General features: G+C 44.5%; 1 protein-coding gene across 1 annotated transcript; it reads left to right on the top strand.

The window, feature by feature from the left end:
• The first annotated feature begins 6,298 nt into the window (after window positions 1–6,298).
• Window positions 6,299–12,755, top strand: abcb6a (ATP binding cassette subfamily B member 6 (LAN blood group) a). Its single transcript, XM_031852017.1, has 20 exons — window positions 6,299–6,610; window positions 7,016–7,539; window positions 8,386–8,526; window positions 8,609–8,798; window positions 9,173–9,265; window positions 9,355–9,547; window positions 9,670–9,791; window positions 9,919–10,028; window positions 10,119–10,184; window positions 10,319–10,444; window positions 10,528–10,604; window positions 10,689–10,752; window positions 10,848–10,933; window positions 11,024–11,081; window positions 11,172–11,276; window positions 11,360–11,534; window positions 11,651–11,763; window positions 11,939–12,033; window positions 12,160–12,228; window positions 12,326–12,755. The coding sequence occupies exons 2-20, from the start codon at window positions 7,024–7,026 to the stop codon at window positions 12,483–12,485; spliced, it is 2,559 nt and encodes an 852-aa protein (XP_031707877.1). The 5' UTR covers window positions 6,299–6,610; window positions 7,016–7,023; the 3' UTR covers window positions 12,486–12,755.
• Window positions 12,756–15,173: the final 2,418 nt, after the last annotated feature.

Here is a 15,173-nt window from a genome sequence, read left to right as displayed (position 1 = left end):
GCAGTTGCGTGGGCTTGGGCTTGAGAGAGCAGGAGAAAATACACTGCACGCAAATGAAACAATCGTTGTTCATGTAGCCAAACAGAGGAGGGAGGAAAGGGGCCTGCTCAATTTGCTTATCAGTCCCTCTCAAGCTACAGTCCGGGCCCTTGGAGACATAACAGCATCAGGCCACTGGGGTACACGAGCGGGGAGTCGAGTAAACACATCGCAGTAGAGTAAGTAAGTTGCACAAAAGGGCCTTCTTCCCATGACCAAGGCCACACACAAAGACGCAACACTGCAGTTTCCATATATACACTGGGAAGAACAACAAACAAGCAAGCGAATCCGCTGACAATCCAGTGCTGCAAATATCAAATCCGTATCCCATCTTTATGTTTTGAAACAGTTTGGACTTGGCGTCATCGTGGGATTATTTGTGACAGTAATAACCCCTCAGAGGATGGAACCAGGGGAGCGCGCACCACCTGCCCCCTCCTCTGAACACACACACAGGGAGAGAAAAACAACAAGAGCGGGTTGTGTGGAAGCGCGACTTGCAACTGTATACATGCGCGTGGACCTGCTCGTCTTAGATTAACCGTGCATGTGCATGCATAGGTTTAGTCCCCCATGTGTCCCCCCTCACCCAGGCTGCTCCACTTTTTTTTGGTTAGGGGCCTGTCTCCTTCACCTGAAGTTGTTATGGAAACAAGAGCGACTGCAGGAGCAGCATTAGCATTGGATGTTGTACGTTAGCCCCACAGAGCATGACAGGTCAAACTGTAGTGTCTCTCTCTCTCTCTCGCTCTCTCTCTCTCTCGGCACCTTGCCAAAAACTGAGAAGTGCTTCTGCACTTAGGCGCCACTGTATTGAGTGGATTGCCTCCCAGAGTTATGTAGAAAATACAAAAGATTTTTTTGAAAATTATGCGCATATAAATTCACTTCTGCACTGCTTTTCGCTTGTATTTTTCAGCCATTTGTGTCCAAAATGTGATTCTTTTTTTTAACCTGATATTTTCCCTGCAAACGAGCCGGAGAGAATTTGAGTCTTTCTCGCTGCACAGGCGTGTCCCCTGCTGAGTGACACTGTGAAAAATGTTGCCATTCAAAAACAGCTCCTGTAACTCATGAATATAAAATGATGCATTCGACTTGTGTGTAGGCACTGTATATACTGTACATGAGTGTGCGTGTGCATTGCTGTGTCTCCTTCCCTCCCACAAATCAGCCTGACAACATCTGGTGTTGAAATGGTAGCCTTTGACACGAAACACACACACACACCACCGCTGGCATTGCAATGTGTCTGAGAGCATCGGCTCTTCATCAGCGAGAAGATGCTTCCAGTATTCCCACGACCCCCAACCAAATAAATTACCCGCCCCCGCTTGACACCAGTGAGAGTCGTCGTCTCCAGATGCTCTGCCTGCCTTGCATCTACCCAGAAGGCCTCCTCCTCCTCCTCCTCCCCTTCCATAACCACACCACAGCCTTGAGGAGAGCAATGCTACCTGCATACAATCAGCACATGCACATACTCTAACACACACACACACACGTAGCCATGATGGATGGCCTTCCCCTCTCGGTAATGCACAAAAGCATTATCCGTCACTCTGCAGCCCAGAGGAAAGAGATGCTCTTTTAAAAATTGACACTCCGCTCCGTGACAGCGTCGCCGGCAAGTCAGCCCGGCTGCAGAGCCACTCAAGCAGGAAGGTGCCTTCTCCTCCTAATCATTCTTAGGTGGGGGGGGGATCATAGAAGCACTTCCAGTTCATTTAATACTCACTTCATTCTCCATTATTCAAAGTTGTTGAGGATAAATCACGCTAAAGTGTGCATTTGTGTCTCATGGCAAGGTGCATGATGGGAATACTGTAAGTGTTGATGGTGTTAAACCCTGGACAAGACTTTATAAATATACCTATTTGCTGTTGCTATCATCAATATTTGTAGTCACTGTTTTTGTCTACTCCTGTATGCTCTGTTGCGGTAATTTGTGCACATGCTACACATTCTGCTCATAAGAATGTGATGTGCAATGTCCTGTGTATGTCCCTGTGCTCTTGCTCCCTGTTTCAAAAAGCTACAGTCTAATTAACTGCTCCTGTCCAATCAGTGGCACCTGGCAAAGCAGTACGACGCTCCATCTCCATCTTAGTCGGCACACTGCGGAAGCACTTCTACATTAAATAATATGAATATCCCTGTATTCAAATGAGTTGTTAACTGACATCAGGGAATGTAAAAGACCTATAAAAATATTTATATTTTGTTACGTTATTATTTTAAAAATCACAATACGATGCGGTTTCACTGAAACAGTTGGCTGAATACAGTATAATATATCAGAGCAGGGAATAACTAAGTAGCATCATTCATCTGTACACCTCAGGATTTTAAGGCTAGACGTACATCCAGAAGCAGCCATGTTGTCGTGGTCGTGCTAAAGCCACTGCAGCTCAATAGGGGTTGAGGATTTTGGCAGAAGTTGCATTAAAGTACCTGAAGGTCAAACGCATCCACCTCACGACATTTTCAGCAGGGTGGACTCATCAAAGACTCCATCACTGGTGGTGGTGTCAAACCCCCACCACGTCCACAAATCTGTGACTGTAAGGAGGGGACGGCAACAGCAGACTGTTTAACCTCAAATGGCTCCATTTCTTCTTAGCTTAGTGTTTCTTCTTCAGTGGCTTCAATGATGGCTGGTGTTTATTTCCCTGGCTTTTGATGAGATAATCCTGCATTTCCTTGCATTATTTTTGAACTGCCTTGAAGATGTGTGGCATTATTTTCCTAAGAGGGTTTCATGAATTGAATAATAAATTATTCAGAGGATTAAATAAAAAATTTGCATTAAATCCACGAGTTTTCAGAAACCATTCCAGACATCGCCTCCATTCATCGTTACACTTCCTTTACTCCACTTTTAATCTGTGCAGGAGAAAGGTGTCTTCCAGTCCATAAAGCACAGACTTTATTCCACACTGCTCTACTAAAGTCAGTGATGCAGCATAGCAGTTGCCCGAAATTGATTTTCAAGTTCATATTCCATTGTACTGATAAGTCTTGTGTGCCCCATAAGACACACACTTTTAACTGCTTTTATTACATTAATGTTTTGTTCATCTGCATTTCACTTGTCTCAGGGAGCCACAGGTGTCGCTACGATGCGAGACCGCCCCTAGTGGTCACAGCTAAATATTTGTTCGATGATTTCAGAGGACTCAGGATGTAACAGGTTTGGCATGTCAATGCTTTTCCGTAAAGGAACAAAAGTAACTAAAGTTTGCAGCTCAAAAGGGCAAATCCACACATACAGTATATATGTCAACTGTGTGTGTGTGTGTGTGTGTCGTACAGGAGAAAGGTGCTGCTAGTTTTCCAGTCCGTTGTGCCTGATGTGTGTAGATAGGTTGGTTTTGTGGCCCTGCGTCTTCTCTAACAATACCTCTCTGCCTCAGCCTGTCTGCTTCTGTATCTGTGGCAGATTCGCCCACACACTGAGGCACCGGGGCGTCAATCTGGTTTCTCTAGCCTGTGTTATCTACACACACACACTCCCACTCTCTCCCCTCTCTGTCTTTGTCTACCACTTCTCGCTCACCTTCTGCCTTTCCCCCCCCGAGCCTCTCTGCGTAGATGACCACTGTGGCGAGGGCGCATAGTTCAGCGGCAGTGGAGGCAGCCCCTTTTGTGTTTATCAAGAGCAGTTGGATGGGGAGATCTTATCCCCTGCATGCCCTGTTCTCGTCACAGTGGGAGACGGTGGCTGAACTGTTGGACGCCAGGGTTGGACGGTTCAAGCTCAACCTCAGAGGTACAATGTCAAGCTCAGCAGGCCAAGTGGAAAGTCTCTCCAGGTGGAAAGCTCTTTCAAACAGCTCTTAAGCCAGAGGTCATCGACCCCATGTGCTGAGGAGCCATCACCCGTTTAAAGGCTCTGAGTTACATTCATAAAGTATCAAAAAATAAATAAGAGCATCCCATTCTTTATTACCCCCTCGCAGAAAATCTGTCAGTCGAGAGTGCCTCGACTCAAAAACTGGAGGTGATCCTTTCACTCAAGTACCATAATGATGAAACCGGTTGAAAACTTCATGGATGGAGAATTCCCCTGCACACAGCCGTCAGCATGCGGGTGAAAGGAAGAGTCTAGACCGCGTGTCTGAACCAAGAACTCTGAGCACATTTTGTTTTGTTTTTTTCCAGGAAAATCTCTGTGTGATTCTAACTGCGGGGCTGGTTCTGGCAGATAAGCTTGAAACACACAGGAGTAGTGAGGGTGAAGCTGTGGCGCGAACACAATGCGATGGAGCATCGCGCTTTCAAATTTTCTAAATAACACAAGAGCTACCTTTGTTAATCCTCATTGGAAAATCTGATCATTATGATGCTGCACCATTGGAAGCAAAGCAATAGTGCATGTGAACACCACACAATAGCTGGTGGCTGAAGCGTGAGTATTAAAGGTAACAAAGGTCATCTGCCATTGAGCTACTGCTAAGAACTGCAATCACAAAGCCCAATCCTTCAGTGAATACTACATTCAGCGGAACCCAAAGCTGTATTGATCGCCCTCAGTACTAATGAGATTGGACGTAGCATTCCTAACGCCACCAGTATTCTCTTCTCACTAAATCAAGGGATTAGATTGGCACACACATGCGTCTTATCCCCCGCCTGTTACCGTCCATCAAGTGTCAGGCGGCTTCGAGTGGACAAAGAAGCATAAATGAGAATGAGAGAAAACGGTGGGATTGAAGACAAGAAAAGACACACCTAACGGACTTATGGGGCTCCAGCTGAGCCTGTATGCTGAGGTGGAGAGAGATGAGGGGTCTGTGATGGGCAGGCCATCACATCCACTGGGAGACAAAAGAGCGGGGTTTCAAGCAGCCGACGGACAGAAGGTCCATTTCCACTCACACAAAAGAGCCGGGGAGATGAAGCAGATTAGCAGCTCTTTATGCCCATTGTGAAGGCTCTAAATGATAAGATTTACCCCTTTTTCCATCCCAGCCTGTGTCCTATGTGTGTGTGTGTGCATGTGCAAGTGTAAGCTCCTTCCTCTTCCACATTAGGATACGCTTCCCATTTTTTTATTCCCTCACATGCAGGTACACACAGACGCACACATACACTTTTTTTTCTGCCGAGTCTTTTTTTCATCCTCAGAGGAAGGACAGACACGACAGATGGCTTTTGAGTCACTTCCCGTCTTTGTACTAAACCCTGACTTTACCGTTTGATGGGAAAAGCTCTTAACTTAAACCCTCTCATCACTGAAAGACTTCTTCACGTGTTGCCTTGATGGCTCTTTTTTCGGTGGAATAGGCACACTTGTTTCTATAATCATTGATCACTCATTCACTTCATATGGCAGTGAAAAATGACACAGCGTTAGCATTGATATCATGCTATTATGTATTATTAAGTTCCATCTCCAGGATTAGCTTTTCTCACCACCTGTGTCTCATGTGGGACATGGAGATTTTATTGGCTATTGTTCATATATGACTCTGTTGCATACAGCTGTTTCCTCTGATTATACCTTAGTATTTAGTGCCATCTACTGATCATTGTGTAACACTGCAAGCTCTCGTTTTTTCCAGATATGATGTTTTTTTTCACACAGTCCATTGTAAAAGATACATACCATAATTTTGAGTTTTGTATATCAGTGCTTGGTTTGTGACGTACATGTAATCTCAATTAAAAATAAGTGACACACTGTTGGCTTAATTATAGCATTATCACTATAAAAGTACATTAGATCATATGGGTTTAGCTTTGCTCTTTTTCATTGAACTGTTAATGAACTGTAATTAATTTCCAGTTGTGAAATGTAACTAGATTTGCTCGAGGTAATTTACTTACTTTACACTCATTTCAGAGGGACACACTGCCCCTTTTACTCCACTACATTTACTGTTTACAACAAAGTTGAATCCAAAACATATGAAGTATAAATTATTTGTATTGATCGAACTATCCAACAGTATAATAAGTAGTTTTAAAAACGCACAAGTTAATGAATCAGTAAAAATATTCAAATTATATATGAAAAATATAATTCATATTGAGTACTTTTGCTTAAAATCCTTTACATACGTTTGCTGGCAATAACCTAGTTCTGTACTTTTACCTAAAATATCTTCATAGTTCTTATATCAGGTTATTTTGTCCTCTTTGTGGGGTCCGGTCTCCATGAATCCGGTCCGTTTTCAACCTCTAGGGGGCGCTGAGCGTCTGTTTTTATGGTTTTATGTCCATGTTCAGGCTGCCGACAGGCCGTGCAGTCGAACACTGTTGCGTAAAGTGTCGATTGCCGAGTCATCGATCGGAGTTGTTTAACCAGCATGCGCGCGACAAGGACAACATCCGTGACAGCATGATAACACACAGTTGATGGTAGCGATAACAGACGGCTGGCTGTGTATCACTTATCAGCTACTCTCATCAGTTCGTCACGTTTGTATTAAAGCTGGGTAAAGCCGATTAATATAGGTAACAGCTAATAGCTGTTAGTGGATTTGCTAGCTTCTCTGGAGTAACCTCTGTTAATGACAAGGTGTCTGCGTCGTTGAGGTGACAGAAGTTGACATAACATACGGTAAGTTTACAACTAACTAACTTTATGTGTAGAGCCTCTGACATGTATGCTAATAGTGTTAAATCCCTGCTTGCTGTCTCAATATGAACGATGTTGGAGTTGGTATAACGGCAACAGTTCACACGTTTGTGTTAAAGTGTCTCTGTAAACTGCTCTGCCCTCCCCAAATATGTTAGATTTTGGTAATGTGTGGTGGTACGTTCATTTACAACCAGCAGCTTACCGTAAACCATGACTCAGCGACTAAAGATATCTCCGAACTCCGCAGCCTAATATGGCAGAGATATGTTTCACCCCTGCAAGTGTGTAGAGAGGCTGTTGTTAAACAACATAACAACAGCAATTTCCTGCAGTGCTCTGGACATTGAATGTTGCACTATATCTGTGCTTTCTGTCTCTCCCCAGCTGCAGCCATGGTGTTCATGCAGGGCTACTGTGAAGTCAATTCCTCCATCTCTCGCACCTGGGTGGATGAAGGCATCTCCCCCTGCTTCTACTTCACGCTGGTCCCCTCCATCCTGCTCACCATCTCCTTCTTCCTCGGCACCGTCCACTTCATATTCTACCAGAAGTATGGCACAGCAATGGAGCCCAAGTTCATCCCGCGCTCCCGCCTCTACGGTTTCCAGCTGGCCGTCTCCGTCCTCCTGCTCGTCCAGTCCCTGGGTGGGACGGTGTGGCGGGCTGCCAGCGGAGGAGAGCTCCCGGGTTATGTGGTGCTGTACGGCTGCTTCTCTGCGCTGGGCTGGGCGTGGACTATCGCCCTGCTCAGGGTGGAGAGACGTCGGGCCCTGCTGATGGACCGGACGAGGGGCCACAGCGTGGCCCTGCTGCTGTTCTGGGCCGTGGCGTTCTCAGCGGAGAACTTGGCCTTCGTCTCCTGGTACAGTCCGCACTGGTGGTGGGGCCTGGAGAACAGTCAAAAACAGGTAAGGAGAGATCAAATGTCACATTAGACACATTTCTTTTTCACCATAAGTTCTAAAAATAACCCCCAAAAAAGACTCTATTTCTATGTACTTTATCTTCATTCCTATCTATTCAGGTAAAAGTTTCTCTAATCTTGATCCACCATCCATGTCCTTATTCTACACAATGATACAACTCGTTATCATTTCTGTTAATGTTGTTTGATAATGTGGGCGATGTTTGCTTTAACAGGCTAATGGGCCAAAGGTTAGTGTCACAGTAAAGAATACATGTAGGTTTGACACCCACCTACCACTCCAAGCAGCCTGTCTTGTTTTGATTATAACAAAGGCAGGCAGGCATGCAAACCATCTTTAACACCAATGTTAGTGAGGGTGAGACTGGAGCCTCTTTTTTTTTCTTTTTTTTTTGGTTTTTTTGTTGAGTCATTGCTCAGTCTGACTATCAGATCCACGGTTAACCAATCAAATCGTAAGACACAGTCTTGCCCCTCCCACACTGAGTCAGTACCTTAACTTCCTGTTATATAACTGTAAGCATGACTTGACTTGTTTGTGTTCTTTGTATTATTTTATCTGTCCTGAATTTTTAAAGTTTTATGATATGCAGTACGAAACCTCATTAAAACCCTTTAAAAAACAGTCTTGAATAGATATTGTATCATTTATAATAATAACTTCTTACATATTGATGTCAATTTCCCAGAGGCTTTGTCATTGTATTGTAAATGACATTAATTCCGTCATCAGTTTCGTCATTTTCTAATACAAAGCTGCATTATGAGCATAAATGCTGATCAACTGGTGTCCATATTGATCTGTTTTTAATACCAATGATCCCCTCAGGTGCAGTTCGCTCTGTGGCTGACGCGCTACATCGGCACCGGGCTGCTCTTCTTCATCGGTCTCAAAGCTCCAGGGTTGCCACGAAGGCCATACATGCTGCTGATAAACGAAGACGAGCGGGACGTAGAGAACAGCGGACAGGTGAGCGACTTGCAAGCTCCCCTGGGACGCTCCTATTTAGTAATGTGCTGTGTTAAGTATTCAATCTTTTTCTCTGTCTCAGAGCCTTCTGGGCGGAGCAGAAGAGAACCAGTCTACCTGGCAGGGTTTCAGGAAGAAGGTCCGCGTGCTCGTTCCCTACATGTGGCCCCAGGGCAACGTCTTCCTCCAGCTTCTGGTCATCTTCTGTTTGACGCTGCTGGGAATCGAGAGAGCGATCAACGTCTTTGTACCCATTTACTACAAGAATATTGGTGAGGGGCATGTCTTTGTTTATTCCAGAGCTGCTTCTCAAGTTCAATGAGCCGCTTCGGCAAGCTCAGCACCGAACTGATGGTGTGTTTCTCATTTATTCAGTTTGAGCTTCCAGAGCCACATAAAAACATGACGAAGTAACGTTCAATATAGACCCAGCAGACATCCTCAGGATGTGATAAAATGGAGACATCCTTCTCCTGATAGCTGAGGGCCTCCAGAGGGCCAGAGAGAAGAATATAAGATACCCCGCTATCAGAGGATGCCGCTGTCCCATTGATCGTCTTGTTAATCTACCTTATCTTCAAGCCAAATACCTGACCGCCTGACTTTTCTTTTCTCATCTACCTTAATGTCTTTGTCCCTCTCTCAGTGAATGAACTGACTGATGGCAGCAGCTGGCGCACTCTGGCTACTACAGTGTGCATTTATGTCCTGCTCAAGTTCATGCAGGGCGGCGGTGCAGGTAGGACCAACACACACAGACGCTCTACAAGTGATACTGCACCCTGATTTTATGTCCCTGATCACATTGCACGTGACATTTCTTCCCAGGCGCGTCGGGTTTCATCAGCAACCTGCGCTCTTTCCTGTGGATCCGGGTGCAGCAGTACACCAACCGCGTGGTTCAGGTGCGTCTGTTCAGCCACTTGCACTCGCTCTCCCTGCGCTGGCACCTGGGCCGCAAAACCGGCGACGTGCTGAGAAGCATCGACCGCGGCACCTCGTCCATTAACAGCCTGCTCAGGTGAGACGGCTTTGGGTGGATGGGGTCTCCCCCCCCCCCCCTAAACACATAACTTTCCTGAAATTGTATCCTTGGATTTGAAGTGAAAATGAACTCACCTGCCCCTTTTTGTTTTCCCACAGCTACATAGTGTTTAGCATCGTCCCAACCATGGCTGATATTGTCATTTCCATCATCTACTTCATCACCTACTTCAACGCCTGGTTCGGCCTTATCGTCTTCGTCTGCATGGCGCTGTACCTCAGTAAGTAGTGCATGTTGAAACGTAGCAATCCAAGATTCTATATCAGTTAATAAAGGGTTTCGTTGAACATATCGCCAGGTAAGACATTCCTTGAAAGATTTCTGATCTCCTGATCTCTTCCCACCAGCTCTGACCATCATCATCACCGAATGGAGAACCAAGTACAGGCGAGACATGAATCTGCAGGACAACAACGCCAAGACCAAGGCTGTGGACTCCTTGTTAAACTTTGAGACGGTACGTCGAACAGCTTGCCGTCCGTCTCAAATTTCGGCTCGTAGATGAGTTTTCCATTATTCCAAGATTTCACACTTGTTTCTTTTTTAGGTGAAATACTACAATGCAGAGAACTACGAGGTCGGGCGTTTCGAGGACGCCATCTTGAAATACCAGGCAAGTCGGACAAGTGTCCATCCGGACATGAATTTGTCTAAAGTCATTACATGTGTACAAGCAAATCAGTAGTTGGTAGTTGATTTTCAACCAGCCCATACAGGCATCTGATGGATCTCTCCTCCTGTTTTTAGGTGTCTGAGTGGAAGACCCAGGCGTCCCTGGCCTTCCTCAACCAAACCCAGAACCTCATCATCGGAGCGGGCCTGCTGGCCGGCTCCCTGCTCTGTGCCTACTTTGTGACTGAAGGAAAGTTTCAGGTACGGACCACGTCGACGCGATGCTTAATGATACGCAAAGTGACGTGTTTTACTGATCGGAATGTGAAATCCTCGTCTCTCAGGTTGGAGATTTTGTTCTTTTTGGTACCTACATCATCCAATTGTACACCCCCCTCAACTGGTTTGGTACCTACTACAGGTAAGAAGTCGCTGCATTGAGATCGGTTGATAATATAATAATTATAATCAAATAATCATGTCGGCTCTATTTTCTTTATTGCAGAATGATCCAGAATTCTTTCATTGACATGGAAAGCATGTTCAAACTTTTCGAAGAGGACGAAGAGGTACTTTTGAAGCCGATTGTTCCGCGTTTTTTTTACTTCAAAGTCTGTATTATGATCCGCTTTTTAATACGTTCCGTGTTTGTTCTCTCGTGCAGGTGAAAGACGAAGTAAATGCCGGGAGTCTTCAGTACAAAAAGGGAACGGTGGAGTTTGAGAACGTTTACTTCAGCTACGTCAATGGGTTGGTTCACGTGTACTGAAATTGCTGTTAAAATTTGTTGTTGGTTTTATTTTTACAAGACTCAGTTCTCTCCTCCTCACTGTTTTCCAGCAAGGAGATTCTCAACGATGTTTCCTTCACTGTGCTTCCAGGACAGACGTGTGCGCTGGTGAGGAGCAACTTCAATTCAAATCACCAACACAGTCAAAGTGCCCGTGCTCTGTTAGGACTGTGTGTCATGTCCTCTTAATCTCCCCAGGTGGGACCATCCGGCTCCGGGAAGAGCACCATCATGCGACTCCTCTTCCGTTTCTATGACGTCCATGGAGGCTGCATCAGCATCGACGGGCAGGACATATCAAAAGTAGATGTTTGGCACCAGAACTACGGCATCATTTAATATAGCTTTACGGGTGTCTTCACTTCGCCTTCATTGTCTTTCCTCAGGTGAAGCAGAGATCTCTGCGCGCGCACATCGGCGTGGTCCCCCAGGACACGGTGCTCTTCAACGACACCATCCGGGACAACATCCGGTACGGCCGCATCTCTGCCAGTGACCAGGAGGTGGAGGAGGCCGCCGCGGCTGCCGATATACACGATAAAATCATGACCTTCCCCGACGGTGAGTTAGAGAGTAGCCCTCCTGCTGTCAAAGTGATGTGAGGGATGTTAATCCCCCCCAGTAGTTTGGGGTTTTTTTAACCACCAACCTGTGTTTTGTTTTTTTTTTCCCGGTAGGTTACGATACGCAGGTGGGGGAAAGAGGTCTGAAGCTGAGCGGAGGGGAAAAGCAGAGGGTGGCTATCGCCAGAACAATCCTCAAAGCACCACAGATCATCCTGCTGGATGAGGTGAGATTACAAAAAGGAGCAGTGATGCCTGAGTGGACAACAATGAATTTTGGGATTAAAGTCTTGGAAACGTCTGCCGCCACTTATTTCTCCAACGTATTCCACTGTCACTCCACTTTGAGAGGCTAAGTTACTGCTGTTATTTTCAGTTGTGACAAATAATGTCTCTCTGCAGGCCACATCTGCACTAGACACGCAGACGGAGCGCAACATCCAGACCTCACTGGCTAAAGTGTGCATCAACCGTACAACAGTTGTTGTAGCTCACAGGTGAGCGATGTGCTGTGTGTGTTTTATTCTGAAAGGTTTTCATTTATTCTGTTTCCTTTTGTTTCAGTGTTATCTAAAGAGTGGTGTGAATCTCTTTTTTTTTTTTTTTCTCTCTGTATAAAAAAGGTTGTCCACTATAATCGGAGCGGACCAGATTCTGGTGATCAGCGATGGCCGCATCGCTGAGCGAGGAAGGTGAGCGTGTGACCTGTTGTTCTGAAAGTCATACTGCCGATCCGCCTTTTTTCCCACTGAGCTTCAAGTGACTCGCTTTTTGTCTTCTCCATCCAAGACACGAGGAACTGCTCGTCAAGGGAGGCTTGTATGCGGACATGTGGATGAGGCAACAGCAGGCCCAGGACTCCGATTCCTCGTCAGACACGGAAGCCAAAGACCTCAAGTCTGAGAAACTGCAGCCGCCATCAACCTCCTCAGGTCACCACGGCCACTGAATGTTGTGGTCTGAATTTGTTTTTTGTTGGGGTTAGAAGAACTCTACTTTTTACTGAAACTGAATGTACAACAGCAGGTCATGGAGGAAAGGGGAGGTGCCTTAACCAAACTGAGGAGGCACAAACAATGTGGTCGAGTCCAAATGTACCACAAGAAATACGTTTTATAGGTATTTGTTGTAGTTATGGCCAAGGTTTATACAGTTGTGTGAAAAAGTGTTTGCCCCCTTCCTGATTTCTTATTTTTTTAAGTGTTTGTCACACTTAAATGTTTCAGATCATCAAACAAATTTAAATATTAGACAAAGATAACACAAGTAAACACAAAATGCAGTTTTTAAATGAAGGTTTTTATTATTAAGGGGGGGAAAAAATCCAAACCTACATGGCCCTGTGTGAAAAAGTGATTGCCCCCCCCCCCCTGTTAAAACATAAATTAACTGTGGTTTATCACATCTTTGGAAAGCTGAGTTCAATTTCTCTAGCCACACCCAGGCCTGATTACTGCCACACCTGTTCTCAATCAAGAAATCACTTTAATAGGACCTGCCTGACAAAGTGAGGTAGACCAAAAGATCCTCAAAAGCTAGACATCATGCTGCGATCCAAAGAAATTCAGGAACAAATGAGAAACAAAGTAATTGAGATCCATCAGTCTGGAAAAGGTTACAAAGCCATTTCTAAAGCTTTGGGACTCCAGCGAACCACAGTGAGAGCCATTATCCACAAATGGCGAAAACATGGAACAGTGGTGAACCTTCCCAGGAGTGGCCGGCCGACCAAAATTACCCCAAGAGCGCAGCGACGACTCATCCAAGAGGTCACAAAAGACCCCAGAACAACATCCAAAGAACTGCAGGCCTCACTTGCCTCAATTAAGGTCAGTGTTCATGACTCCACCATAAGAAGGAGACTGGGCAAAAATGGCCTGCATGGCAGAGTTCCAAGACGAAAACCACTGCTGAGCAACAAGAACATAAAGGCTCGTCTCAGTTTTGCCAGAAAACATCTTGATGATCCCCAAGACTTTTGGGAAAATACTCTGTGGACTGACGAGACAAAAGTTGAACTTTTTGGAAGGTGTATGTCCCGTTACATCTGGCGTAAAAGTAACACGGCATTTCAGAAAAGGAACATCATACCAACAGTAAAATATGGTGGTGGTAGTGTGATGGTCTGGGGCTGTTTTGCTGCTTCAGGACCTGGAAGACTTGCTGTGGTAAATGGAACCATGAATTCTGCTGTCTACCAAAACATCCTGAAGGAGAATGTCCGGCCATCTGTTCGTGACCTGAAGCTGAAGCGCACTTGGGTTCCGCAGCAGGACAATGATCCAAAACACACCAGCAAGTCCACCTCTGAATGGCTTAAGAAAAACAAAATGAAGACTTTGTAGTGGCCTAGTCAAAGTCCCGACCTGAATCCGATTGAGATGCTGTGGCATGACCTTAAAAAGGCGGTTCATGCTCGAAAACCCTCCAATGTGGCTGAATTACAACAATTCTGCAAAGATGAGTGGGCCAAAATTCCTCTACAGCGCTGTAAAAGACTCATTGCCAGTTATCGCAAACGCTTGATTGCAGTTGTTGCTGCTAAGGGTGGCCCAACCAGTTATTAGGTTTAGGGGGCAATCACTTTTTCACACAGGGCCATGTAGGTTTGGATTTTTTTTTTCCCCTTAATAATAAAAACCTTCATTTAAAAACTGCATTTTGTGTTTACTTGTGTTATCTTTGTCTAATATTTAAATTTGTTTGATGATCTGAAACATTTAAGTGACAAACATGCAAAAAAATAAGAAATCAGGAAGGGGGCAAACACTTTTTCACACAACTGTATGTAGGGACGGGGCAAAAAGATCAAATCATTAAAAAGGGACATTGGAAGTTCAAACCTTTATTACGAAGCTAAATAATGTAAATTAGTTCATGTTGTCCCATGCCATTATCAGGGCGACACCCTGAGTGTTTACATTTTTTTGTTTGTTTTGAGGATATTATTGTTTTATAAATCACTCCTGACACCTTTTTAATGTTGCCTTTATTTTTCATATTCAATGTTGACATTAGTTAGTTTATGCTGTCTACAAAAAGCTAAACAAGCATTAACTTTATAGTCTATGACCTGACATAAATGATTCAAAGGTACAGAAGGGAGGGAATAAGAAACACTCAGGGGTGACAGTTCATTCTTTGGTATACAAAATGTCAGGGATTTTATTTAGCTGTTTGGTAGTAGATTTCTGAGTTCTACTGTTATTTAAATTATGAGCTTAAGTTATGAAAATACTTTTTTTTTATAGTGTAAGCGTCTTTATAACTTTGATCACTAAGGTAAAGTTGGGTGTGTTCCTCGTCTGATCATTGCGTCTTCTAAATTGTTGACGAGGTTTAACGAATACACAAAAAGTAAAGGTTAGAATTAGTGTGATTTCTTAAAAATCGTTTCAGACTTACTTATACTTGCATATAACGTGGTACATGGATGTTATGGAGCCAAGTTATCAGTCTGATCTCCTTTTGCTGCATTAAAGGTCAAAATATCTGCCATGAAAAAGACGTACAATCAAGCTAATAATACCCACCATTATTTGTAATGAATGTAATATATATACAGTCATATACACTATTTCTGAATAACAATTTGCAATAATTTTGATGTTTTGTTTCTGCTTCACAAAATGTATTT

Source organism: Anarrhichthys ocellatus, unplaced genomic scaffold (assembly GCF_004355925.1).
Source record: "Anarrhichthys ocellatus isolate YVR2014 unplaced genomic scaffold, GSC_Weel_1.0 scaffold12, whole genome shotgun sequence".
In the NCBI taxonomy this organism is placed as follows: domain Eukaryota; kingdom Metazoa; phylum Chordata; class Actinopteri; order Perciformes; family Anarhichadidae; genus Anarrhichthys; species Anarrhichthys ocellatus.
The sequence above is the reverse complement of the archived record's forward strand: the minus strand, read 5'-3'. Positions and strand labels throughout refer to the sequence as shown.